Here is a 13743-nt window from a genome sequence, read left to right as displayed (position 1 = left end):
GCCCCGCACTCACCCATGACGTTCAGGAAGATGTTGCCCGATGCCAGGACCACCTTCTCCCTTGTGGCGCGGTCGTAGATGCCCACGTGGCACTCGTAGGGACCGTTGTCGGAGATGCGGACCTCAGGCAGCCTGCGGGGGGCACAGAGGGGCAGCATGGGGACCCATCATCTGGGGCTGGAAGTCACAGCACCTAGGAAACCAACACCCACAGCCCAACCATCCAGGATTCTCTCAGTAGCGCCCCGGGACCCACCAGCACACGCCTGTGTGCCATGCTGGGAGTGGGAGCAACTTCACGGAACACCGCTGGCACCCGGGCCCTGCGCCCTAGGCTCTGGAGGGTGAAGGGGTGGCCTGCAGGGAGGACTACATGTGACGATGTGACCGCAAGACCTCTGGAAGCAGGAACACCGCATTAAGGTGGTCGAGGGGCCACTGCCTGTGGTCCCCGGATCCTGTGATGCCTGTTAGGGCTAGGGGGCTTCTGCCAAGTGAGATCTGGACACTCGGAAGGCGCGGAGTTTTGACCTGGAGCTCAGAGACCATGCAGCCGCGATGGGGAAAACTTTGTGTCCTCCAGCAACTTCCGGCCCGCTCTGGGCCTCATTGAGCACCCGATGAGGGGCCTGTTCTGGCCACGACAGAAGGAAGGTCTCTGTGCTCACGTCTTGGGGGTTCTCACGCAGCTGCAGAAAACTCCAAAGAGAAGCTGATGCTCAGGGAACCCCAGGAAGTGCCAAGCACAGGGCCCTCCCCATAACACTGGCCCTGCGGTCCTACCAGAGGCCTACCAGAGGTCCTACCAGGGCCTGTCCCAGCCCTGCTGGCGCCAAGGGGTGGCCTTCGGTTCCGCACTTCACACCCAGCCCTGCGCCAACTTGATTCACTCTCCGCTCAGCCAGCCTCTCTTACACCTGCTGCTTCCCAGCCTCACGCCCACTCCTTCCCCTCCCTCTTCCGCTGTCTCCACCCCATCTTTGTCTTCCAGCTCCTTTGCCTGTGACTCATGGGCCACACCCGCACCTCTGTGCCCACACGCGCACACACACACACACACACACCCCTGGGCTCCCAGCCTCTCTCCCCATCCAGAGGCCTCATGAAGGAAGCCAGCACCTCTAACCATGGCTCCTTGCCGCCTGCCGCCCACCTCCCATTAGCGTAAGCAAACATCTTCATTTCCACAGGAAACAGAGGCTGAAACCTGGTCTGCCGACTTGTCATGAAAAGACTTCACGAATGGGGAGCTTTTCATCAGGGACACGTGGTGGGGAAGATGCTGTCTCCCGTCTCGGAAGAGAAGAACATGGTGACAGCAGAAACAGCAGGAACTGTTTTCCCTCTGGGAACTATTTTCTTTGTTTGCAACTCAGCTAGCCTGAGAAAGAAATGAGAAGCCTCTCTGCCGGGCAGGCTTGCGGAGTGACAGTCGCCCAGAGTGGCGTGTTTAGGCGGTGCTTACGGGCGCCTATTACAGAGGCGCCTTGAGGCGCAGGTGACAGGTGCCCAGGTGACACCCCTGCGAAGACACAGGCTCCAGGGACACATGGAGCTGGCAGCTGCCCAGGCGATAAAACGAAATAATAATGACACGGTTGACACACGGGTGGAAACGCACAGGTGACGGCCACATAGGTGAGCTATGCAGAAGATGTACTGCTGTGACAGGGACACGGGTGACGTGTTTAGGCAGCCTCAGTGCTCATGTTCAGGCGACAGTCACACACGCAATATGTTTAGGTGACGTGTGGAGGTAACACACACAGGTGATACAGCAGACAGCGCTGGGGACGTCTGGACTGGTGCTTTATGAAGGAGGCAGCTTCTTGCCTGGGGGATATTTCTACATCCTTGGATGTTCTTCTGCTGAGTTCCCTAGCTCCGTGAGCAGTCCTGCCTTCAACCAGGGATCCAAGGGATACTCCAGGCACCATCGCTGGTATCTCCTGTTTCTCTGCCCCCCCAAACACAGTCTGAGACCAAGTCCTGGATGCTCTACCTCTTAGACGTATCCCAAAGCATTCTCTTCCCTGTATCTCCACAGCCAACAACTCTCTCACCTGGAATACAGGAGGGGCAGGTAACCAGCTTCTCTGCCATGCTCATCTCCCTCTTGGTCCTTCTCCAGGTAGAACCCAGATCTTTTCAAATGCAAATGGGGTTAATGGCATTCCCCTCCCTAAAGCTCTTCAGAGGCTTCTTTCTGCTCTTCAAGTGAAGCCCAGGATTCTTATCTGGGCCAACAAGTCTCAGCACAACCGCTTCCCGCCACACTCAGCTCCCCCGTCCTCCCGTGACAATGGCGTTGCTTCCATTCCTCCCATGTGCCAAGTTCCCTTTTTAAAAACAGACTTTTGATTTTGGAATTATTTTAGATTTACAGAAAAGTTGCACAGAGAACAGAGTTCCCTAACAGCCCTCACAGGTCCCCCTTTGTTAACTCTTACATGAGAACCGGCATTAATGCGTCATTATTTATTCAACTCCAGACTCTACCCAAATTGCACCAGTTTTTCCACTAATGTCTCCTTTCCGTTTCAAAATCCCATCCAGGATCCATTATTGGTAACACTCACGGGTGCGTTGAGCCAAGTTTCTTTTCTGAGTTAGCACTTTTGATTGCAACAGTCTGTTTTCCTGTGAATGTTGCATTTTATTTCTCTGACTACAACCTTCAAGTTAAACAGTTACTTAGAAAGTGACCACCTGGACTAGGTGGCCATGGAGGCTTGATTACGGTGGTGACCTGGATTAACGGCCTCCCTGTATCTTGCAAAATGCCTATATAGCTCTTCCCACCTAGAAGTGGAGTCTTCTCCACTGTAGCCCACCAGGTTCCTCTGTTCATGGGGATTCTCCAGGCAAGAATACTGGAGTGGGTTGCCACGCCCTCCTCCAGGGGATCTTCCCGACCCAGGGACCAAACCCAGATCTCCCACATTGCAAGCAGATTCTTTATTTGCACCTGAGCCAGGAGTGAAGCCCTCCCACTTAGAAGTGGAATCTATTTCCCCCATTCTTGGCCTTATGATTTGCTTCAACTAATAGTGGTGAAAGTGATGATGGCATGCAAATTCCAAGTTTAAGTTTCAAAAGAATGGTCTCTGTCTCTCCCTCTCCACCTCTCTCTCTCTCTCCACCCTCTGCCTCTGTCCTGAGAACAAGCCTCTGATGGAGGCTGAGAGTGAGTGGAGGGAGCTCCCACTTGCTCAGTTGGTCCAGGCAAGGCCACACTTGGGAGTAAACCCGGCCAGCCCCTACCCTCCTGAGCAATAATAGGTGGCTGGTGCTTTAAACCATCTGGATTTGGGGCTGCTTGTTATGTAGCGATAGCTGACTCTTAGAGCAGGTGTCTGCACCTCTCTTCTTAGTCCTTGTCTACATTGTAACTTAGTGACTTACATTAGTGACTCACAGACATCCCCTCCCCCACCATACACAATGAGAATCCCTGAAGGCCGGGTCTGCATTGAGCTGGCTTGCCAGAGTGTCCCAGGGCCTTGCAGAGTGCTTGTCATCGTGGTAGGTACTCAGACAAGAGTTACAACACGAGTGGACAGCGAGACCGTCCAGAAAGCCGTGGTGTGAGTCTCTCTCTGCTACAGACCATGCCGTGGCCCCATCCCCTCCCCCAGGCGGAGGCAGATGCTCGCTCCTGTCTGCAGATTCAGCAGCTTCTACCCATAGCTCTGATCTGGACCAATCCACCTCTTCTCAGCGCCTCATCTGAGCCTCTGCCTTCAGTGTTATCCTCCTGAAGTGGATTAAGTGGCCGGGAGACCCCCTTTTTCTCCAGATTTGAGTGGCATTGATCTGCATGCTGACTAGAAGGCCTTCCGCAGATAGCAGGGCCCCGAGGGGGCTGGGGGTGAGGAGACCTACTCTCATCAGCCATGGGCTGCAATCAATAAACCATTAATAGCGGCAAAGGTTTCTGGTGAGTTCAGTGTAATACACTTTAGCAGCCGGAGTTTACTAACATGGACGGTGGTTCCGAAGGCCGAGTAACCGTGTGTGAAAAGCTGGGCACAGAGACAGCCGGGCCCACTGGCTGTCCCCACGGCCCCCTGGCTCAGGCGAGGCCGGGCAAAGCCTGGGCACTGGGGCATCCCCAGGTCCGAGGCCAGGGCCGTAGGCCATCCATGCTGAGCACAGGTATTCACGCCGGCTTGCACTATGCCTGCGCTGAGCCTTAGGGCTTGGGGCCTGGGCAGGTCACACAGAGATGCCAAGGGCTCTTCCCTGCATCTGTGAATCTTTGTCCAGCCTGTTCCCTCAGCTTGGACCACTCTTCCTTTCTTGTTCCCACGACAAGCCTCTAGCCCTCTTTCAAAGCCTGGCAGTTGAGTCTCGCTTTCCCCATTTATGACCCCTCTCCGTCAGACAGTTGAGAAGATTATGTGGGATAATTCAAGGGCTTAACTCAGAGCTGATGTGGCTTGAGAGCCCAACGGACCAGAATCACTAGGTACCTAGTGGCCCTTAGGCTTCACATTCAGATGCTGCCTCTGCCAGGCAGGCTGCCCTGACTGCCCACACCCGGTGCAGACAGAGTCCCTCTCCACCTCCCCAGGGCTGTGTCTGTCTGGAGCACCTACCCTATCCATATCATGCTACATTGGTTCCCATTTGTCTTCCTTCCCAGGGAAGCAGATAAGCTCCTTAAAGGTGAGCCTGGCCACGTGGTAGGTTCTCCAGGAATATTCACTGTATGAACGAGGGCGGCAGAAGCTATCAGGGCCAGGAGCTAGGCACCCTTGGTTCTGGTCTGGGCTCTGCACCTGACTAGCTGCATGAGGCTGAATAAAGCTCTTTGGCTTCTTCGAGCTTTGGTTTCTCCAGCTCATAAATGAGTGCTCCAATACCTGCCTCATGACATTGTAGCCTTTAGGAGGAGCTGATGTTTACAGAGATTTACAATGAGAAGCATTGTGTTACCCTATCTCCTTGGATCCTTGACACTACCCTATTATGATGCCGTGTCTAAACCAGCTCTGGTATGTATTATATAGAAATAATATTACCCCCATTGTACAGATGAGGAAACTGAGGCATCCAGAGAAGAGGGAGGTCATAGAGGGAGTAGGTGGGTGCTATGATTTAAAACCAAGTCTCATGGATGCCGACGATCAAGAGAGGTCTTTGGAAGCCCCAGTCGCGTCCCCACACTGCTTCTCAGATCTTCCTTCCCCAGAAAATTAATTGAGCTCCTTCGAACTGGAATTTGCCTCCACTGCTCTTCAGCGTATTTTCTATTTTGAGCCTCTCTACCTCTCCAGGTAATAAGAGCCATCTGCCCCTCGCTGCTGGGAGAAATGGGATGGTCTTTTATTTTCCTAAATTCCCTTCTTCCACCTTCCGGTGGGCCGCTTAATTGCAGAGCCCTTTGTAGTCACATTCTCCACACCCGCCTGACTTTACAGCCTCTGATCATCCTTCCTTTCCTGACTTTGTCTCTCCACTGGGAAGAGTTCTAGATTCTCCCAGACTGGAGATCACGGACTTGGGAGCAGAGGGCGGGGCTGGGAGGAAACAGGCTGCAGAATTTAGAATTACTCTTCCCGTATTGTTGGTGGATCAGATGATCCAGTAAGGGACTTTTGCTGAGACCTGAAACTTAAATTAATGAAATGCATATGCACTTAGAGAAGAGCCTGGCGCTTGTCAGATCTTCCCCTGCGCCATTAATGGATTAAAATTTTGAAATAAACTCTTAAGCGTCTACTGTGTTTGCAGTGCTGAGCGCCTAGCATGGAAGGAGACAGAGCAATAGAGATCTTCCTCGACTTACAAGGAGGTCACATCCTGATAAACCCGTTAAAAGTTAAAAATATCAAGCTAAAAACGTATTTAATACACCTAACCTACTGAGTATCATAGCTTAGCCTTGTCTTAAATGTGCTCAGGACACTACCATTAGCCTATAGTTGGTCAAAACCATCTAACACAAAGTCGATTTTACAATAAAGTATTGAATATTCCTGGTGGCTCAGATGGTCAAGAATCTGCCTGCAATGTAGGAGACCAGGGTTCAGTCCCCTGGGTCGGGAAGATCCCCTGAAGGAGGAAATGGCAACCCACTCCAGTGTTCTTGCCTGGAGAATCCCATGGACAGAGGAGTTTTGTGGGCTACAGTCCGTGGGGTCGCAAAGAGTCAGACCCAACTGAAGCGGCTTGTCACACACACCCACGCCGTGTATACACACCACCGAAGCCATTGCCATAGTCAAGATAGTAAACATGTCACCCCCCGAAATTTCCTTGTATCTCTACTCTGCCCCTAACCCCAGGCAACCACTGACCCACTCTCTGCCACTGTTCGCTAGGCTCACGCTTTCCAGGGATTCATGTAAATTGAACCGTAGAACATGCACGGTTTTTTGTTTGGTTTCTCTCACTCATCATTATTGAGACTCATTTATGTTGCCTTTGTCACTAGCCTGTTCCTTTTTAAGGCCGAGCGGCCTCCCGTGGCATAGATATACCCCCTGCGATCTATCCACTGACCTGCTGACGCGTGCTTGAGCTGCTCTCTGGCCAGGACAATAAAGCGGCTGTGAACCTACGTGGACAAGTCTTTGTATGAACGTACACTTTCATCTCTCCTGGGTCCACACCAGGGAGAGGCGTGGCTGGGCGTATTTTAATGATAAGACGCAGCCTAACTGCTTTTGTACAGAGATGATATGAAGACCTCTGGGCTTTTTATGGCTTTCTGCCTCTGCGCGCTCTACCTGGGGTGCTCCTTTTAGAAGCAGCTCCTTCTACATTACCTTATTTCTACTTTTAAAATGCTGCTCTAAGCCGAAATAGCAAGTCCTGTTGGCATCGTGTGAAGGAGGGTGGGAAAGGAGGGTGGGGGCTGCAGGACTTCCCGATGGGGAAAGTGTGGGTGACATTTGCCTCCGACCCCATTTTCTTCTCCTCTTCTTTCAGGGGATGGGCGCTCGCCGGACAGGTGGCCCGCGGTCAGCGCCTTCCCTCCACCCTGCGGATTCTGCTCCACCTGGACCCGCTCCACCTCTGTCTTCATTCTTGCCATCTCGTCCTCCCCGAGTCTGCTGCCTGCTGCCAGAGTGGCCTTATCACAGTGAGGATCTGGTTCTCTCGATTTAAAACCATCCCGTGGCTTCCAGCCCCTGGAGGATCAAGCCCAAACCCAGTCTGACTTTGGGACCCTCCTAATCAGGCCCTGAACCCAGAGAGGAGGGAGGGAGGCTGGGATGGAGGGAAGAAAGGGGTGTGTGGCTTCACATCTCTTGCCAAAATTCAGCAACAGAATAAGACTTGTCAGAACCGAACTTTGATAATCTACCCTGTTTCAAAGGCATTTTGTCATGCAGGGGTCTTCGTTTATGTAGACTGTACCTCATTCCGGGATAATGGAAAAGATTCAGGTAGTGATTGGTCCTTTGAGGCTCTGCTTTAATGAAGAGATGAGAGAGCCTTTCATTTGTATAACCATTGTTTGCATAGAAATGGAGCTTCTAAGGAGCCTGGAAATAGTTAGTTCTTGCAAGTAGGTTAAACACACCCCCGGCAATCCTATTAGCCGGGTGCCTGCCCAGCTGTCCATGATGCTTGCTGGAATGATCTCAAGTGGAAAGGAATGAAGTTTTACTGTTCCTGTGCCCACCATGCTTCCCTGATTGGCTTCACGTTCCCCGAGGCCCGGACCTTGCTTCTCCCTCCCTCCAACACCTGCTTCCTCCCCAAGTTTAAATGTCATGGCCCCGTGACACTCAAGGTGCTGTTGCAGAATGCCGGCTCTGCAGGGCTCTGAGGCAGAGCTAATAGAAAGGGCCACGAGGCCTGGCAGCCTTGGGGGCTGCAGGGCCGTTTGCTAACGAGACGCTGCTCTCCGATAAAAGGCAGGGGTGCGGGTCGAGGCACCTGCCCCTCCCGCACACCTGTGCAGTTTGCAGAGCCTGGGTGGGAGGCCACGGACAGCCAGATTCTGTTGGTTCAGTCCAGTGGCCCCGGGGTCACCTGCTCGGCCGGCCCCAGCTTCCCCAACCCCCACCCAGCCGCCCTCGCCACGTCTAACTTTCCCCCCATGGGACTTGGATGGCTACACACCCCACCCGTCTACCCCCACACACACTGCCCCGCACAGTCAGAAATGGACTGGCTGCTGGGGGTAGCATTTGTTGCAACTGGCAGGTCTGAGGAAGCAGCTGTGGCCAGGAAAGAAAGGGCCTGTCTGGACCTAGGTCTTATCTTGGAATGGGATCCTCTACGGGAGACCCTGGGAAGGTCCGGGGGTGCCGGGCTCCAATTCGAATGTGCTGGAGAATCCCCTGGGGATCTGGTTCAAACGAAGATTCAAGTAGGTTTCTGGACCGGGTCTTAGGAGTTTCTAAAAAGCTCCAGGCAGGTCTCAGGTCCTCAGCCCTCCTCCCTCTGCCTTGGCTCCATCCCTCTGTTTAAACCGGCCCTCTCCCAGTAGACACACTGGGGAGTCCCCCTTCATTGGCTTCACCAAACCTGGAGCCTGGGAGGCGCTGATGGTACGGTTGAACGGAATTTGACTGAGGTGGGTGGATTTTGCAGCTCTGTGGGTCCTTGAAACCACCAGGGGCTGCCATGAAGCTGGCCAGGCGGCCCCCATCGCTCTCATCTTACACCGACCTGACGCTGAATCTCAGCCCGCCCTCCGGGACCACGCCTGCAGCTGGTCCCCGTGCCCCAGCTTCTGAAACAGATGAAGTGTCCTCAGTCTTTCCTGGCCTCCTGGAGGTGAGTCTACCCTCAAGGTCAGCCGAGAAAGTGGGACACAGAGCCTAGGTTTGGGTCCAGGACAAAGGGTCTCATCTCTTTTGGCGTGAACTTGGCTAAAGTCACCTGAAATGGTAAGACCTGAGTCTCCCTTGGTTAATGCACTCTTGGGGAAGCTGCCTGTGACCTGATGAGTCAGAAACATTCCTTCACCTCCTTTGGACCAAATCCTGGGTGTTCTCCTCCGGTAAGCCCTTTCCAGGAGCAGCCTGGGGAGACCGTCCCCAGGACGGGTGTGCAGCCGTGGAGAGTGCGCCAGGCAGAGAGGCTGGTGGAGGAGAAGGCTTCCCCTTCGTGAGCGGATCTGTCCTATGGGCTCAGGTGGTACGTGGATGAGCCTGGGGGTTTTCCTCCTTAGTATCAGACCTCCCAGTCCAGCCGGGTCGTTTTTTTTTTTTTTTAATATTTATTTATTTGGCTGCCCTGGGTCTTAGGTGCAGCACACGTGACCCTCTGTCTTCACAGCAGCACACGGAATCTTTAGTTGTGGTGTGTGGGAGCTAGTTCCCTGACCGGGGATTGAACCTGGGCCCTCTGCATTGGGGAGCATGAGTCTTAGCCACTGGACCATATGGAAGTTCCCAGCCTTGCTCTTAACCAGCTAGCAAGTTCTGGTTTTTCTAAGAGTTTCCTGGGTTTAGCACTGAAGATCCCGTGTCCCAGGAACCCTTCGGCTTCGGGCGAATCCGGATGTCGGTCACCTTCCACGTAACACATGAGCACGCTGGAGGGAAGAGTAGCTTGACTCGGTCCAGAAGCGGTGAGCGGCTGGTCACGGCTGCAGAGGGAGGCGCCCTGCGCCAGCTGGCCCAGACAGGGCCCTGGGGAAGCCCCGGACGGCCCCCTGCAGGGTGGTCTGAGGTGGGTGCTGGGGTCACAGAGCCCCCGCAGGGTGGGGGTGGGGGGGCAGAATAGCTTTTCACTGAACTAGCGCTATGATCACCAGAGACTCTATGAGTCAGGGTCTCAGAGAGCCGGAAAAATCGGGTGCTATTTTTACAACGCAGAGCTGGAGAGTGTGGGTCCAACTCGCCCCTGAGCCAAGTCAGAGAAGGACCGTCAGAACCGCTCCAAGGGGCCAGAAGCCCACAGCTGGGGACCCGGCTTCCAGACAGCCGCTCGGGCCGAGGAGCCAGTCGAGAGTTGGCCAGTCTGAAAGTGGCGGGCTCACCTGGGGAACTTGAGCAGCCCCAGGTAGAGGTGAACAGGCTGTCTCGAGCTGGAGGGGCCCTGGGGACCCGGGCTTGGGAGGGAGAGGGACCCTGCGCAGGAGGCCTGGGAGAGTCCCGGGAGCCCCTCCCTCAGCGCCGAGAGCTTTATTCCCTTTTTCCTTGTGTGTTTTCCCCTTCTTTCCAGAAACTGCCTAAACTCGTTTTTTCCCCCAGAGCCTTTAAAAAGCCATGAACGTGGTTTTCATCCCCCTTTTCAACCTGAAAATGGTTTCCATCATAAAACCTCTCAGTGGGGATGAAACGTCTGTGATTTCCAATCAAAGGGGGGGCTGGCAGTTGGAGGGGGGATGATAGAGGAGGGGGGCAAGGCGAGAAGTTCCAGAATAGGCTAGCGCCCTTCCCAGCCCCTCCCCACCTTGGTCTTCCCCCACCCCCCATCCAGGGACCTCAAACCCACCTTGGGCCCTGCTCCCGGCCCAGATTTGTGGATGAGCAATTCCTTCCTGTGAGCATTAAGGCATTAAAATTAGGGTCCAAGTGCTGCAGAGGGACAGCCCCTCCCTACACTGAGGGTGAGGACCTGTGAGACCCCACCCTGCCCCTCTGCTGACTTTCCCAGGGAAGCGGCTTGCCTCCCGCTGGCTCACCCCGAGCCGCACCCTGCTCCGTTCCAGCATTTCACCGAGAAGGGACCCTGTGCGCTGGACAGGAAGGTGCAGGGGAGACGGGTGCTTATCCAAACACAGCTCGTCCCCTGCGGGGTCCCCCGCCTGCCTCGCTGCTCCTTGGCATCTGCATCACCGCCACAGTGAGACTTTTGTTCTGAGGCTGGAACAAGGTCACTGTGGAAGCCCCCTCATTCCTGCCCAGAGGGGTGCTCCAGAGAAGGCAGCCGGGATTTCCCAGTAGGCCAATGGGGAGTGACCTGTTTCCAAGATGGGAAAAAGACTATGGGAAACCAAATTTTATCTTCCAAAGATGAATTCTCAAGGAACCTTCTAGATGGAGGGATCCTAGCCTGGGATGCCCGGGAAGTTGGTAACCAGGACGCAGGATGATGACACTTAGAATCACTGGTCCCTGCTGCTCCGGCCTTGTTGATGCCCGGTTGGTGGAAGTTGGGGGTCACCATGCCGTCCATCCTGGCCCTTCCCACCTTGCTCAGCTGCTGCCCTGAGCTTTGGCCCCGAACCCCAGCCCCAGCTCCCCGTCTCTCCGCTGACCCCATCCTTGCCCCTCTGGCCTGCGGTGTGCCCCTCCCTGCTCCTCCCGTGCTGACCCCTCCCACTCTCTCCCCTCCCCTTCCGCTCCTGGCCTCTCTTCTCTAGCCTCTTGCCGCTGCCATGGAAACCACTCTCTCCTCCACATCCTGATTGATCCATTTAGCCCCTCACGGTCAGCCCACTCAACACAGGGTCTGGGCTGGGAGACCGGCAAGGGTGGGAGGGCCCGAGGGTTCAGGATGGTCCTTCTACCTCGTCTCCACCCCACGCCGTCACCCCAGGCCCTGCAAGCACATGGCGTGGGATGTATGCCCCATGGAGAAGGATGCTGGGCAGTAGGGAACCAGAAACCAGGCAACGGGCCAAAGGGAACTCGGACCAGGGAAGCTGGGCAGTGAGGCAACGAGAGGGCAGGCAGAAAGGCTGAGGCCACGGGGCTGTGCTGGCTTCCTTTCTATCCCTGTGGGCGCTTTGCTTTTAAACAAGAATCTCTGCTTTGCCTCTGAACCGGCAGTGTGTAACAGTTGACACCAGGAAGACGCGGAGCCCATTGCAAACAAGCCCGCCTTCAGCAGGAGGCGGTGTGGACCGCGGCTGTCCCAGGGACCCAGGCACTTCCTGGCATCAGTGACCACTCTGACCGTGTTCAGTGAACACGGCTGCGCCCCTACTGTGGGTGAGGCAGAGTCAGGCCACGGGACCGAGAGCGCCTCAGGAGCGTGTGCCTCACTCATCTTTGCACGGCAGTGGTTCATTGAGCACCTCCTGTGTGCAAGACCCCGTGGGAGGCACATGGAAGACCCCTTTCAACCCTCACAGAAGCCCTCTGAAATAAGAAAAATAGTAATAATAATGGAGCTTCCCGTGTGTCACACGCTCCCAGCCTTAACGTGCTATAGTCAAGGGATCTGGGACAAGCAACTTCACATCCGTGCCTGGGTTTCCCCATCAGTAAAGATCGGCCTTCACAACCTCATGAGCTGGGTACTAGTATCATCAGCCCAGTTCACAGAAAAGGAAACTGAGGCACAGGGGTGTTGTTTAGACCTTGTTGATGGTCACACAGCCAAAGGATGGCGGAGCTGAGGCTTATACCCTAGCAGTCAGGCTCCAGAGAAGATGTCTGGAATGCACATGCTTGTTACCTTTCCAGGTTCTGGGCTTCTGCAAGTTCGCTCCCCTGGGCAGCAAATCAGCAGCAGGATGGAAACCCACTCCCTCAGGCTGGAGAAGGGTGAGGCTCTAGAGCAATGATTTCTGCTCTGGGCCTCCTGACAGCTGCAGGCAGCAGCATAGGTCCCTGGGTGCATGGCCCGGCTGTACCTTCTGGTGACCAAGATCAGATCGCCTCATCTGTAGGGACCACTTTTTCCTGGAAGCAAACTCCAGTAAGAATCCATCACATGGGTCCCTTTAATATGGGACCGCAGTGGCCCAGAGGCCAATCTCTTCAACCACAGTTTGACAAAAGGATCAGAAAAGAGGCTCAAAGACAGTTCTTGACCCTTAGAGAAGCAGATGGCACACCAAAGCACTGTGATTCGGAGAAGCCCCACCTGCTGGGGCTGGAGCCAGCCTGCCCCCCGCCCCCCCAACTGTGGCTGTCAATCAGCCTGGCTTCCTGCAGGGACAGAGTCAGGGGAGGCAGCCTCAAAGTCCACGATGGACACGGCAGTCCACGGACCTTCTGTCGTCGAACCTACGATTGCCCAGGGAGATCGAAATGACAAACTTTGTTGAACAGCCTAGGAATCTGAGGCCCAGAGGGGGCAAGCAATTTGTCTAAGGTCACAGAGCTAATGCCTGAATGAGCTGGGGTGGAGACTCAGGTCTGCTTGGCTCCAGGAGCCCGTGAAGAGGGCCCAGCATCTGAGCGTGGCCTAACGCTCCCTGTCTCCTTCAGGACAGCCCTGGCGCTGCTTCAAAGCAGGACCAATTACTCCGTTTGAATAAAACAAACCTCCTGTTTCCCTGCAAACCTGCATCTGAGCCCTGGGCCCCTCAGGAGGCCTTTCCCAACCAGGTCAGCTGATGGGTGACCCAGGGCTGAACCCGATTCCCGCTGTTTCATCAAAGCTGAGCTAAAAACAGCCTTGCTTTGGCAGTGGAAAATTGAAACTCCCAGCTTCCTCTTAAGGCTCTTAAACAGGTCAGCCCACCAAAAAACCCAATTCTTCAATCTGGATTCTCTTAAAAAGTAGGGCAAGCCAATTATGTTTTACTGTCCTGCACAACGAGGGGGCTGAGAGGGGGAAGGTCAGGCCGGGGCGCCCCAGGGCCGCCTGCAGCCCAGAGACGCCAGCCTCTCCCATCAGCCTCTTTGTCAAAACAAAATTAAAACGCCAGGACTCTGGCTGGCACCGAGATCTCATCCAAGGTAATAGGTATTTATCTTAGTGTGTTCAGCTTGGGCTCGATGCCATGGGGATGTGAAAGCTGGAAGGCATCTCGTTCCCTGCTCCGTCCCATACCCAGCATAGTGCCTCACACACAGACGACATTCAAGGCACATCTGCTCACTGATTCAGTATATTTTTACTGAGTCCCTACTATGTGGCGGGGCCTCT

General features: G+C 54.8%; 1 protein-coding gene across 1 annotated transcript in view; it reads right to left on the bottom strand.

The window, feature by feature from the left end:
• Positions 1-13743, bottom strand: part of IGSF21 (immunoglobin superfamily member 21) — a 270374-nt gene that overhangs the window by 45210 nt on the left and 211421 nt on the right. The window contains exon 4 of the mRNA XM_043445770.1: positions 14-132. Within this exon, the coding sequence (XP_043301705.1) occupies positions 14-132 (119 nt within the window). The remainder of the gene's footprint in view (positions 1-13; positions 133-13743) is intronic.

Source organism: Cervus canadensis, chromosome 24 (genome assembly GCF_019320065.1).
Source record: "Cervus canadensis isolate Bull #8, Minnesota chromosome 24, ASM1932006v1, whole genome shotgun sequence".
Lineage (NCBI taxonomy): Eukaryota > Metazoa > Chordata > Mammalia > Artiodactyla > Cervidae > Cervus > Cervus canadensis.
This window is presented reverse-complemented; position numbering and strand designations above follow the sequence as displayed.